The 13,393-nt window shown below is 41.7% G+C and overlaps 3 protein-coding genes across 8 annotated transcripts in view; 1 reads left to right on the top strand and 2 right to left on the bottom strand.

Annotated features, from left to right (window-relative positions):
- Nucleotides 1-2,906: 2,906 nt before the first annotated feature.
- LOC135634056 (protein TIFY 10a-like) lies at nt 2,907-4,343 on the bottom strand. The gene is made up of 5 exons (XM_065144204.1): nt 4,100-4,343; nt 3,783-3,942; nt 3,461-3,627; nt 3,310-3,367; nt 2,907-3,185 (listed from the first exon to the last, which is right to left on the bottom strand). Exons 1-5 carry the CDS (start codon nt 4,230-4,232, stop codon nt 3,071-3,073), a joined length of 633 nt encoding a protein of 210 aa, XP_065000276.1. The 5' UTR covers nt 4,233-4,343; the 3' UTR covers nt 2,907-3,070.
- Nucleotides 4,344-6,067: 1,724 nt separating this feature from the next.
- On the bottom strand, nt 6,068-9,478 carry LOC135633005 (sm-like protein LSM1B). 2 transcript variants are annotated; one of them, XM_065141998.1, is made up of 5 exons: nt 9,091-9,478; nt 7,497-7,565; nt 7,297-7,412; nt 7,142-7,204; nt 6,068-6,357 (listed from the first exon to the last, which is right to left on the bottom strand). In XM_065141998.1, the coding sequence occupies exons 1-5, from the start codon at nt 9,149-9,151 to the stop codon at nt 6,280-6,282; spliced, it is 387 nt and encodes a 128-aa protein (XP_064998070.1). In that variant the 5' UTR covers nt 9,152-9,478; the 3' UTR covers nt 6,068-6,279. The 2 variants fall into 2 exon arrangements, with proteins under 2 accessions (XP_064998070.1, XP_064998071.1); XM_065141999.1 differs by lacking the exon at nt 9,091-9,478 and adding an exon at nt 7,698-8,847.
- A 628-nt stretch (nt 9,479-10,106) lies between these two features.
- Nucleotides 10,107-13,393, top strand: part of LOC135633688 (proteasome subunit alpha type-6-like) — a 44,371-nt gene continuing 41,084 nt past the window's right edge. For 4 of the 5 annotated variants that reach the window (XM_065143463.1, XM_065143465.1, XM_065143461.1 and 1 more), the window contains exons 1-3: nt 10,107-10,282; nt 10,422-10,516; nt 10,601-10,682. In XM_065143463.1, the coding sequence (XP_064999535.1) occupies nt 10,207-10,282; nt 10,422-10,516; nt 10,601-10,682 (253 nt within the window). In that variant the 5' untranslated portion in view covers nt 10,107-10,206. The remainder of the gene's footprint in view (nt 10,283-10,421; nt 10,517-10,600; nt 10,683-13,393) is intronic. The other variant, XM_065143466.1, reaches the window with a different exon arrangement.

Raw genomic sequence — 13,393 nt, 5'->3', positions numbered from 1 at the left:
ATTTTTAATAATGACAGATGGTGACGTCACTGGGAGCCGTGGGTGATAATTGTAGATGAGAAGGAAGAGCGACGACGACAAATTAGGCAAAAGGAGAGGAGGAAGAGGATGACACAAATGTCGACACTCTACACCTGCATTGGCACTTGCATCTGCGTCGATGCCAATATAGATGTCGAGCGACCCTTTCGCCACTCTCATCCGTGTCGGCGCTAATGCCACTGCCGAGCGGCACCGACGCAGATGCAGAGTGTCAGCATCTGCGTCGTGTTCTTCCTCCTTTCCTTTTGCCTCATCTCTCACCGCCGCTCTCCCACCTCATCCACTTGCGACCCCTAGCGACGTCGTCGTCTGCCACCATCGCAAATGTAATTGGAAAGTTAAAATTATTTTTTTTCCATCATTTTTGTGCTTTCGTCGATAAAACTAACGACGTTATGGTAAATGGAGTTAGATGTTTCACTTTCATAACCATAGATATTACAATATAAATTTTTTAAGCCTAGGAATCGAGATACTAAAGAGGCCCGACTATAGTGAGTAATATGTAATTAGCCCGTAAATTTGAGAGGACATAGTTAGGACAAGCTAAATGCATAGAATTTGAGAGTATTGAATACATAATATATGGATTAATACAAGAAAACTTTGGAAGGTGAATTATGTCACTCTTGTATTCTAATGAAAAGACCATAAGATGGATATTTCCACCCTGAATTATGTCAGATTACCACATGATAAGCTCCTCACTATTTATGATCCTTTTTTGGGCCATATTTTCTCATTTTTGATGAAAAAACAATTCACTGAACCATCTTAAAGATTAGAAATCCATTAGTTTAACTCCAATTCTAAGTGATAGACCAAACATTCATGATCTACAACAATGTCACTGCTGATCTGCTGATTGCTTTGTTAAAAGCATTTACTTCTTTTTTTTTCTTGATTATATCTGATTAATAATTGCAACCTTTACAGAACACTGCAACCACCGAAGTTCATGCAGATATCAGGATGAGAATAGGAGCAACTTAGGTGCTGACTGAATTTTGAACACCTGATTTCTTATAAAGCTTCAGCCATTCATTACATGTTAATTTGAGATCAAATGGTTGTTTCAGACTACTAAATGAAAAAGATGAATTTCTTTCATTAAGGATTATTAGCTGACACAAACTTTGGATGAGAATGATGTTTGGTAGGGTACTGTTCCTCATAAAAGATTAGCAGATCACCAATTCCACCTATATTTCATGATTAGCTACTACATTGACTCTTCAGGTACAGATCGATCCTTTTGTCTCTCATATTTGGTAGAAACTTCACATCAAACAGCAGTTTGCTGGATATGTTGTTGTCCTTAATGTTGCACCTTAAATTTCAAAACATAGCAAACATGTGAAACTCCTAAAAAGTTCATGATTCATAGGCACTATGTATTGTATCTCACTCTCACATGTTTCTACCTAAAAGCAAACTGACCTAATCCAATAAACAACTGTTATGGGAGGAAAATGATGACAATACTAATAATGAATAGTTTTAGCAAGTTCATTGCACAAGGACCACCAAAGAATTAGAACAATAAACAAAAGGATTTGCCATAGAACTTTTAGGATCTTGATCTAAAACATCTCCTGGTTGTTTAGCAGTGGACCTAATTATTCTGAGATCTATTTAACAAGTGGTTATTTTTTTCCGTAAAGAATAAGCAGTGAAGATGGATTTCAAGCTAGCGTCTTCAAAAATTATCAAAGTACACAATCACTACTACGCGAATATTTTAGATATATACATGATCATTTACTAAAGAAATTATTTGAAACAAAAGATTCATTGGGGATTTGCCAGCTACCTAACTTTGATCCATTGTCCTTTGATCAAACCTTAAGAATCAAAGACAGATTTCTTATGAAGAAGGTGAACATTCAAAGACACTATAGTCACCCTCTCCTATTTCCACACAATTCACAAGTTGTCATCTGACCCATCCCCATCACCTGCTGCCTTGTGATCCACCCCAAATGAAAGGCTTGGCCTCCCAACACCATTTCATCTGTCTTTCGATTCTTCAATTGTAAATTTGTATGAAGGCATGACTTGTTTGGTAAAATTAAAGCCTCATCAAACACATGCTTGTAGGTTTGTACTCTCAAGAAGCTGATCCTAATTGAAAAGGGCCAAGTTTAGGTTCCAATAGAAGATAATTGTTCTTGGCAGACACACAGAAAAAGATAAATGTAGGTTTGTCCTCTCAAGAAGCTGACCCCGATTGAAAAGGGTCAAAGTTTAGGTTCCAATAGAAGATAATTGTTCTTGGCAGACACACAGAAGATGAAAAGATAAGTAGAACTTACTAGCAGCTAATTTCTTCCCAAAGGATTAATCATTTTCTTGATGGATAAACTCAATGCTATGGATTATTTGTTGGAAATTAGAGTTCATTCCTCATTCATCGAATAATTATGGTCATCTTTTTCATCATTTACTCACATCCATAACCACATTTGGCCTAATTTGATGTTCTACAGGTTCTCTGTTTCTACCTGCATACAAATATATCTAAGCTACACATTTATCTAAAACTGTTAACAACAAAGAATCAGAACTAAGGGGATCGGTAGCGAGCAATTGGGTCTCTTTCCCCTCTGTTAAACTGAATCAGAACTAAGGCTGATAGAAATTGAATCACATGGACCTGTTGAACAGAATTTGTAGAACATTTTTCTTACTTCACAGAGACTGTATTAATTGAGAAAATATAGTGACAAATGGCAGACTTGCATTTTCGGTTGGCGATAGATCTAAACTTAGGAGTTTAGATTTATCGAACACTTGTGAACAATTTTAGCCAGTGCACAGAATTGAACAGCATTCCTGCTAGCAAAATCTGAAATAAGAGGATGTACATTCACAAGTTTCCTTCATTTCTATATGGAAAAATTAGCTACAGAGTGTTAAGAAAGAATTCAGAAATCTAAGTCATCAGCGACAACGATACAAGTTTTTACAGTGGTTTTCTTCAAGCAGGGCATCATTTGAGGTTGACATGATCTCCTATCTGCTGTGCTCAGAGCTTAGCCTCCTGAGGACCACCCAAGGCAAGCCATGATCTGTTCTCTTGCTTCACAGGAGTGACCATTCCAGGAGAGGATGAAACCTGATATGGTGCTCTTGAATGGATCCTGAAAATTTGTTTCAAGAGGTATTAAGTTAGTCGACACAGCATTGCGACAATAGATCCAACAAGAATAATTCAGCAATATTTCCTCTCCGCTTGGAAAACCATGAGACAATTATATCACCTACCGATCTTTTCTCTTCTCGAGGAACCGCTGGAGCGAAACCTTTCTAGCGATAGGAAGATCTGCAGTTCAACCAAACAACAACATCACTAACTTGTGGCTTTGCAAAGCTGGTGTCATGCTGATTTTGACAACAAGGTGGAGAGACTCATTACAAGAAAGATTAGGCTGTGCTGTTCTTGGTAGATTGCCAAAGTTTTGTGCAGTTGAGTTCCCTCTGCTTGCAAGCTGAAACAGATCCTTGGCCTTCTCGAGTGGAAAATTGTCGAACACCAACACCTTCCCTCCGTAGAAGATCGTGAGTGGGGCTCTTTCTTGTTCCCTGCGGTGGAAGCAACCATTAGAACTGACCTGATCACCTTCAATCTTTCTCTTTGCCCACGAACATCAAATTGAAGTAGAACATGCGATGAAATGACAGACAACGAGCACAATCATGGATCGACGTGAATCTAGAACTGGGTGAAGATTTCGGACCTGGCATTTTCCGGCACCGCCGCAAGGGAGGGGCCGAAGCCGGCACGCTCGGGAAACAGCTCCATGAAAACGCCTTCTTCCTGCTCGCCCTCTCCGCTCGAGACGTCCGCTCCCGGCAACAGGCTCATGGTGGTAGGCGGCCGAAACGCTTCCGATTTGCCTAAAAAATTGGGTCGAAATGAATCATTCGAAGATAATTATCCAAAAAAAACCATAATTTCTAACCCGAATTATCAGATAGGAAAGGCAAAAATCAACGCATAAATCCAACAAAGAAAACCCTTATTTTCCCATCAAAATCCACCGCAAGCTCTCACCTTTGGTGGCGTCTTGGGGTCGGGGCGCCATCCCGAGCCCCAAGTCGGCGATTCTCCCCTTCTCCTTGATGTACTGGCTGAGGAGGTTGCAGGTGACGGCGAAGTTGGTCTTTCCCTGCTTCCGCGCCGCCATCTCAATCGTCTCTTTCCCTCTCTCCGGCAAGTAGCTCCTCCCAAGAACAAGCTCCAAATCCGCCAATATCCCCTCTTCCTTCTCTTCTCGATGCCTCTTGCTTCCGCTTTGCCTTCCATCATCTTCATTTATATTATGCCATCGTTGCCGTGTCGCGCGGAGTCGGTGATTTACAACACGTGACCAGTGGCTTCGTGTCGTGTGGTTGCGGTGCCGTGCCGCGTCGTGCTTACCCTATCGTGTGTCGTCGGTGAATTAGACAACGTGACTTAATAGAATATACTATTAAAAACTATATAAAAATAAAACAATATTATATTAAACAAGTAAAAGAAAAAGGTAGAGAAAATGACAAGGTGGGGTGGGTGGGTGGATGGGGTTAAACGAGAGAGAGAGAGAGAGCATTCAAGACGATTACTTCAACCTTTTTCTAATTTTCTAATGTATTTATTTTGATTAAAATAAATAATTTATTTTGTGAGGTGGGCTGTTTGGAGGTTGGATTGCGATGGTGGCGGTGTCGGCACGGAGGGAGCAAGCGAAGCACGGCGTGGAAAACGTGGAGAAATCGTTGTGGGATGAGATGGATCACAACCGTATCCACCGTGATCATGTTTAAGTTGACTTTTACCAAGTCAGAGACACTTAACATCATCTGGAATATTCTAGCTGACTAAATCACACTAGAAAAGTCTCTCTCTCTCTCTCTCCGTGATGATTCAATCAATCTGACCAATCATAGGTGAATTCTTAGAAAAATTTAAGGTTTTTATTTTTTTTTCAAAAATCATAACATTACACATTCTTTCTTTTCGTTTCTCTCTCTTTATACTCTCTTTGGTTTGGTTCAATAAATTAAAAATCAGTCTAAAAAATTAAATAAAATCAAATTAATATAAAATTTTAAATTTTAAAAATTAGAAAAAATATTCTGAAGACATACGATTGTGTAATATATTAAAAATAAATATATATAATCATATATATATATATATATATATATATATATATATATAAAGAAGAAACTCTTAATATAAAATAAATTTAAAAAAAAATTTATCGTAATCCGAATCTGATGGGCTAATTAGCCTATCAACTTCGTTTGGTCTAAACCACTGATCAAAATGCTTAAGTTGAAGTTGATAATAGTATACTCATCAGACTCTTATAAACCAATCTTAATCTTACCCATTTTCGAGATGACATTAATCTAAGGTATTATATATATATTTTTTTTAATTCTCCCAATAATATTTACCTATTTGAATTATGTCATCCTCGGTAGAGATTATGCTTTTTATGTGGACAATTAGGATCATGTGGGAGAAGGGAAACACACTCCTATTTTCTTTTTTTTAATCAATCGAGCATATCTAGTTTATGAGTAATTTTAATGGAACCCAAAAATACAACATAAAAAGTAGATTCAACAATTAATTATGATTAAACTGCTTTACCATATTATTATAGAATGTTTAAATATTTTTATGTTCTAATCATGATAAAATATTTTTTTATAAATATATCATAATTTTAGAATAATTATGTAGACATGAACACAAAGATTTAGTGTCTGCACTTAGAAAGAGTCATAGAATAAAAAGAAATTAATTGAGTTGTTCATTACATTAGCTGCATGTGCAAAATGTCAAACTTCAAGAAATCTTCCAACACTTCAATCTACCTAAATCACTCAGATGAGTCTAAATGCAGAAAAGATACAGTTCGATCACAAGAACTATGCATGTCATGAGAACCATTTCAAAAACATCAGAATTGCAAAACGCCAGTCATCATCATGATGAACTTCAATGTCAAACAATCAGGGAGCAGAATGAAAATATGAAACTTTCAATCAAGTTTCGATTAATTACCAGAACAAAAAGCAATCATACAAACCCTAATTTTCAATTTTATCAGAAGAACTAACAATCGCAAAGGGGATTTATGTAGCCATTTTGAAATAAACCGCAATAAAAGTTGCAGACAAGATCTTTGAAGCACCCCAAAAATGGTAATGAATGAGTGAGGATTGCAGAGCATGATGTTAATCCAGATCAAGAAATTCCATCCTCTTTCTCATAGAGCCTTTGAGATCTGTGGCATCCCTTTCAGCTCTTTGAGCCTGTTAGAAGTGCACAATAACCTCATCATTAGAAGAATGACTTCAAGCATACTTTCTTAGCAATAAATGACAAGGACATGCTACTACAATCTTCAAGATGCAATATGAGCATAAACTACTAGCCAAAAGCGTCCTAATTATACTTTTGAACATATTCACTGGACCCTAATTAAATAGGCCTGAGAACATGCTATGGTTAGCAGTTAAGAGCGATGCTTTTGAGAGCTTCCCCAAAAATCCAGGAGCATGCATGTGAAGCTTATCCAAAAGTCACTGACATTGCACAAACTATACTGACACATCCTTTAAGCAAGTCCGAAATAACAGAACAAAAAGGAACAAGCAGGACGACATGTAACCTACTTGACTATTAACTGCATGAAGGTGGCAGCACATGAAGTCACAAGAAGAAAACAAGTAGACAGAAGATATGTGAGGGCATCTAAGAATACAAGCACATTTAAGTTACATGATAATTAATGCAGAGGCATCTAGAATAGCACATCAAAAAATTTTAATCAAGCCTCTGGAAGCATGTACAACAGTACAAGAGTATACAATTACAAGTATGTTCTAAGTGAAGGTAGCAGCATATGAAGTTACAAGAAAAGAGATAGAAGATATGTGAACGCATCTAAGAATACATACAAATATACATTAAATGATAATTAATGCAGAGGCATCTAGAACAGTACAAAAAGAAAATTTTAATCAAGCCTCTAGAAGCATGTACAACAGTACAAGAGTATATGATTACAAGTATGTTCCAAGTGATGGTACTCACCCTTCTTATCTCCGCAGCTGAAACACATATCATGTGGGCTGGGAGCTCCTCCCTCTCCAAGTCCTTGCAGATTTTGACCAGCATACAGTAAACAAAACGTCATCAAGAATCCAACAAATTAATAGTGAGTTCAGTTAAAAAAGAGATATCAATACCAGTTCTCCTATTAAGACCACATTCTCTCCACGGATCACATAGAGACCTAGAGGAATATCACAGTACAGATCTCCTACAATTACTCGATCACAAGCACCTTCAAGAACCACATTTGCTGTAAACAATAAAGATTGTCACTGAAGCATATCTATAGTGAGTAAATAAAGCTCTTGTTCACAAAAGAAGCATAAATAGATACCAAATTGGTCAAAAGAACGAAGAATGCCCAAAAGCTTTCGCCCATCACGTAATAACACAAGAAGCTTTTCTGTGAAAAGGAAAAACAACAATCAGAAGCTTGTTGAGATTGTTAAATGTGAAGTGAAACTTTGAAAAAATTAGGCAATAGACAAGGCTGCACATTAAATCCAATAACTTCCATGATTATCTTTGTGCATACCCTCCAAAACAGGCAGGCTACACATTTGATCATTTCCTCTGCATTAATCAAAATATGAAATCTGGAATGACCATTGAAAAGAGGTATATCTTCAAGTGAATTAGGCACTTCAAGCAACCAACCATGCCAAGCATCATGCATCAAGACCAGGAACCGGTCTTTGAGATCAGTGTGTTCTTGCAGGTGCAAAACAAGGGCAAGGAATAAATATTTCCATGCATTAAGACTAATCCCACACTCAAATATTTTTGCTGTCACTGCCTAGTGAAGCTATAAGCTGCAATATTGCAATGAACATGAAAGAAAGTTGCATTTGACTAGTATCTTGTCAGATTATTTGAGGGCAGAAACAGGATGTCAGAAAAACATATATAATCTGCTTCAAATGTTCTTGTGCTGTGCAAAGGTCATACACTTTCTTCAGTTTAAAAAATATACTAGTCATCGCAACTTAAGTCAGTAGACCAACTGAATAAAGTTATACAACCATCTGTTTTTACTGTAGAGATCCTTAAAAAAAAATCTACCCAACAATTTCCAACCTAACATCTCATCTGGAATTGCATTACTTGAGCAACTCGAATTCACCATATAACCAATGAACCCTTAAATGATAGCCACATAGCTATACTATTAAGTTTGTGTATTCAAACAAGTCAAATAAGTTTTTTTTTTTTCCAGGTATATTTGATCTCGACAAGAACAGTAACCACCAACCCTGCTAGTTAAACAAGAATGCATTGGAGCCAACCCTCATTGACATAACTTTTACAATGAACACTTGGAAAAACATAACCAGGTCGCTTCTTAGATCTTATGAGACCACTATCCACAATAAAGAGAAAGCAGTGGAAGAAAATTCGAATCAGATGAATTAAAAAAATCCATATATAGGATATTTGTAATCCATAACAAGTTCTGCCTTACTAATCAAAGTGAAGTAACAAAGAATTGCAAGATAGAAAACGTAGGTAATATAATAGATAACAAAATTGGAACTTTTGACCAAAGCAAGATTGGTCAAATAGAACGATTGTTAGATCATAAGGTCCAAATCTAAAAGCTGATAACCAATCTAGCACTAAGATATTCCGCACAATTCATTGCAGAAGATTAATGCAGCAAAACTATGTAAAGGTTTGCAACAATAGGAGCAACTAGCCAAAGCTTACTGTCAAGGTAGCTCGCAAGAGAGTTCGAGAGGGCTAAAATAAGACAACAAAACCGGAACTTTCGACCAAAGCAAGATTGGTGAAATAGATCGGATGTTAGAACATAAGGTCCAAATCTAAAAGATAATAACCAATCTAGCACTAATATATTCCCGCTTATTCATCACACAACAAAACTATGCAAAGATTTTCCACAACAAGAGAAACCGGCCAAAGATTACTGTCAAGGTAGCTCGCAAGGGAGGTGGAGAGCAAGACATCTTCCGGTCCCGACCACGACATTGCGCCACAACCCGTTCGGACTGTTAAAAGTCACCTGCAATTTCTCCAGATCTCCCACAAGTAGCATTGAAGGCCCGGATGCTCCACTGCCTCACCACCCCCTAGCTCACGATCTCCCCAAATTTCCTCACAGAAAAATGCAACCTTTGGAAACCCTAGCGTCGACAAATTTGCTTCCGCGGATCCACTCCCAATCCCCAAAATCCGAACGCTGGCCGGCAAAGCGACGCCCTTTTTATCTCGAGCAAGAACAGATACAAAGAATCGGAAGGGAAAGATCAAGAAAAAGGAGGATGGGTTCTTGCAAGGATCAGTGGATCACGCGATGCAGAGATGGACAGGGAAGAAATACGATGCGAGATGAACGGCAGAGATCGCATCTAGCCATGTAGCTGGTCGATGGATGACGCAATAGGCGTAGCGAGATAAGATCTCGGTGGCCGAACAGCCTCGCACTAACCAGAATCGACAAAAGCACGACACGTGAACCGAACTGCTCGGTGCGGCGAGCCAGGAAACACATGAGAAGCCCCTCCCATTGGTTCACAACGGCGCGCCGTACACGAGACGGAGTACGTCAAATGTAATAGGGGGCGGCGAGATTGGACGCTGGAGACGGAACAGCGTCGCGGATGGCAGAGGCGGCAAAAGCGCGACACGTGTGTCGGTGCGGCTCCTGCGCCCCGCCGAGAGTGGAAACACGCGAGAAAGCCCTCCGACTGGTTGACTAGTGCGGACCCCACAGGAAAGGGAGCTTATCTTTGCTTTTTTGTTGAATTGTAGAAAAAATGATTTTTTTAGGGACCTAATAGAAAAACATACAAACATATTTCTCACTGCTGGAGGGACTTCATCAAGTAACAAAGAGGTTTGTTTTCGAAATAAATGATCGAAAAGGTACCTAATAGCAAATAGAACAGCGAAGTCATATTTCTTGCGGCACAAACGAGCGCTTCGAAGCCTTCTCGTTCTTCATTCGCTCCCCCGAGAGCTTAATGGCTCTTGAGACATCGGAGCAAGCCTAATCCGATCAAGGAGAGCTCCGGCTGAGGGCCATGAGTCGCGGAACGGGAGCCGGCTACGATCGTCACATCACAATCTTCTCGCCCGAGGGCCGCCTTTACCAAGTCAGTAAGCCCTGGGGTTCTTGATCCCCCACCACAAGAAGTGATTTTTGATCTATCGTTTGATCGGAATGGGGTCGTCCTCTTAGTTTTTCGGTAGACGAGAAGACGTGGTTTGTAGGGTTTTTTCTTTGATTTTGGGGCAGAGTACGCGTTTCAGGCCGTCAAGGCCTCCGGGATCACGTCGATTGGAGTCCGAGGAGAGGATTCCGTGTGCGTTGTCACCCAGAAGAAGGTCCCCGTGAGTATTTCTTCGCCTCACTCTTTAATTTGTCCTCCGATATGCGATCTTTCTTCGTATGAGACTGTCAACAACTCAATGTAGGACAAGCCTTTGGATCAGACCAGTGTCACGCGTCTCTTCCCCGTTACGAAGTACCTTGGATTGTTAGCCACCGGGATGACAGGTTTCCTATATTTCTTCCCTTTGTAGTGAATGATCATGTTGCTTAATTTAGTGTGCAGATGCTTTCAGTTATATGAGGTTTCTGAAGTGTTACGGTAAGTAACTCTTCGAGCCGTGACCTTGGGGTCGATGCGGCTGGTTCAGGGCTCCAAATGGCTGGGATCAGTAGTAGGAAAGCGTCGGGACGCCGAGTGGATTCAGCAGCGGTCGAGTACCTGCACACAGGTCGGGTCGGTAGTGCGGCCCGATCCCTCCGACGATCGAGTCAGTGACGCGGAGAGGAGTGTTCAGAGAGAGAGAGAGAGAGAGAGAGCGAGACCCCCTTGCCCGTTGTGTAACGGACAAACTTCTAAACAAGATGTTGGATGTAATGCTTATGTCTGTCCGTTGTCTTTTGGCATGTTCATGCCTTGTACAGCAGATAGAGGGGCGGCCGAAGGCTAAATAGTCCCATGTTAGTTGGGTTGGTGGCCTTTTTAGGCTTGTAAATAAAGGTTGTGTCAAGTGGACACGAGCGAGAGCTTTTCGGTCTGTAATGGACCATTTTACCCTTTGTTGTGCAACTATTCAGAGCTTGTAAAGTCTGTTTGTAATTTGCATTGTCTATTAAGTGTTTTTCGGACATGTTTGCTTGTGGATCCCGATTGAGGCGTTCTTTTTAACCCGTTCTCTCTTTTGTTGGTCCTAAGGGACAATGGGAGGCTTCGGGGAGGCTGACCTTTGCGGACGGACGCGCGAGGGTGCCGCACGCCTTAGGCAAAACCAGCTAAGGTCGTGACATTATGGTATCAGAGCGGGACAAGCACTCATAGAAACACTTGACATGCAAACGTGGGGGACCTAGCGGGGCTGCGTTGAGGGCAGTCAGCACACGCGCGACCGTTTGAGGGAAAACGGGCATGGAGATGTAGGGAAAAGAGTCGCTCAGAGGAGCGAGCATCCGAGATTGACATTCAGAGGAATGGCCAACCCTTCGCGCAAGAGGCACCACGAGAACAGGCAAGCTTGGTTGAATTTGGAGCGCACAAAGGTTGGGATGGTTGAGTTTGAGCTACAACTCAACGTTGACAACTATACTTGATGGTGCTCTAGGCAAGCGAGGAGCTTGGCAAGAATGAGACCATCCAAGGTGGAATGAGTTGCTCAACGACCAAAAGAGTTATGCAAAGCTTACAGAGATGAGGGGAATTGCTAACTCGAAGAATTTGGTACTCATGCATAGGCTTGTATGCGGACGATGGAATGTTCGTGGCCATCCCAAGGCGACCGAGACTCGGCGCCATGGAGCATTGAAACTTTCTCTTCGGCATACGAAGGATACGTCCAGAGGAGGCTGAAGTGTGCAACGAGTTCAGCATGTTGCTAGACCTTGAGGGGTGCAACGGTGGTTGTATTGACGTGGAGGCGCAATCTAGCAAGTGCGTCTGCAGGAGGCAGAACAATGCACAGTTTGTTCAGCAGATCGGAGTAGTCCAAGGGGATGGTGGTCTCCGAAACGAAGAGAGATGTTGCTCCAACGGGACAGTTACTAGGAGGGATAAGTCTCGGCACTCCAGAGGGAGAATCATGTGAGACGGACTTCACATGTTGAGGAGTACCTCACAAACAACAACTCCACGAAGCTCAATGGACCGAGCAAGCAGCGAGGAGTTGCCGCATGATCTCGCTCAAGAGAATGCATTGGTGGATGCATTGCGAGATCAAGTGGGGGAGCGACCTGAAACAACTTTAATGAAGGCACACTTAGAGTCGATATGGAGATCGGACTCAAGGGAGGGTTGACCCGTGGAATGGTGGGCGCGAGGGCCACCATCGACTCAATGCAAAAAAGAGGAGCGGAGCAACTCGGGAGTAACTTGGCGAAGTACCCAAGCCGCCTGAAGGGAGCCAGCAGAGAAGTTGGAACATGGAGCAGAAGCACAGTGCTTTCCTTAGACAGAGGTCAAAGACATGAACTCTTGCAGAGGCAAGGGTAGGATCATGTTGTTCCATGGGTCCTTCATTCTGACGGAGCGGACTCATCTTGCATGGTGCCAAAGACGAAGGGAGCTTCTGGGCACATACACCTTATCTCGGAGGAGCATTTGATGGAGGAACTAAGGCGACTCAATTTGCGGAGGCGAAGTTGGGTTCAGGAGGCCTTAGCACGGGGCAAGAGGACACAGAGGCGGTTACTCTTGAAGAATATGCCATAGTATTGCCATTCAAGTTGCCATGAAGGAAGCAGTGCACAGCGGAGATTGTGCTGGTAGGGGCAGAGGCCCAGGATCCAGACAATGGTGCATAAACTATAGTGAAGTCGGTGGACTTCGGGAGCTACTAGGCGACGGACTGTCCTAGAGCGGTGCTTCATCTAGGTGTGACCCAAGAGTGGGTGGATGAAGGTCGATTGCCAAAGGAGCGAACAAATTCGAAAGTGGAGGAGACCCTGCGATGTATTGGCAGAGGCCACACATGGAGGGTTCACAATTCGAGTTTATTCCACAAGGATCAGAATGCAATGGAGATGTCACCAGGAGGCGACATGGTGCAGCGGATCGTGGTGGAACAGTTTGTGGCAATGCGACGCACACGACATTGTCCCGTGAGGGATGAGATCATATGGAGGTATGATCGGGAGTTACTGGAAGCTCCACTTCGATGAACAACACGACGGCAAGAAGGGCTATGGATTCAAGGAGTGAAGGCCATGGTACCGCAGAGGCGGGTCTT

Source organism: Musa acuminata, chromosome BXJ3-3 (genome assembly GCF_036884655.1).
Source record: "Musa acuminata AAA Group cultivar baxijiao chromosome BXJ3-3, Cavendish_Baxijiao_AAA, whole genome shotgun sequence".
Classification (NCBI taxonomy): Eukaryota; Viridiplantae; Streptophyta; class Magnoliopsida; order Zingiberales; family Musaceae; genus Musa; species Musa acuminata.
Note: the sequence above shows the minus strand (reverse complement) of the source record. Positions and strands in the feature narration are given on the sequence as shown.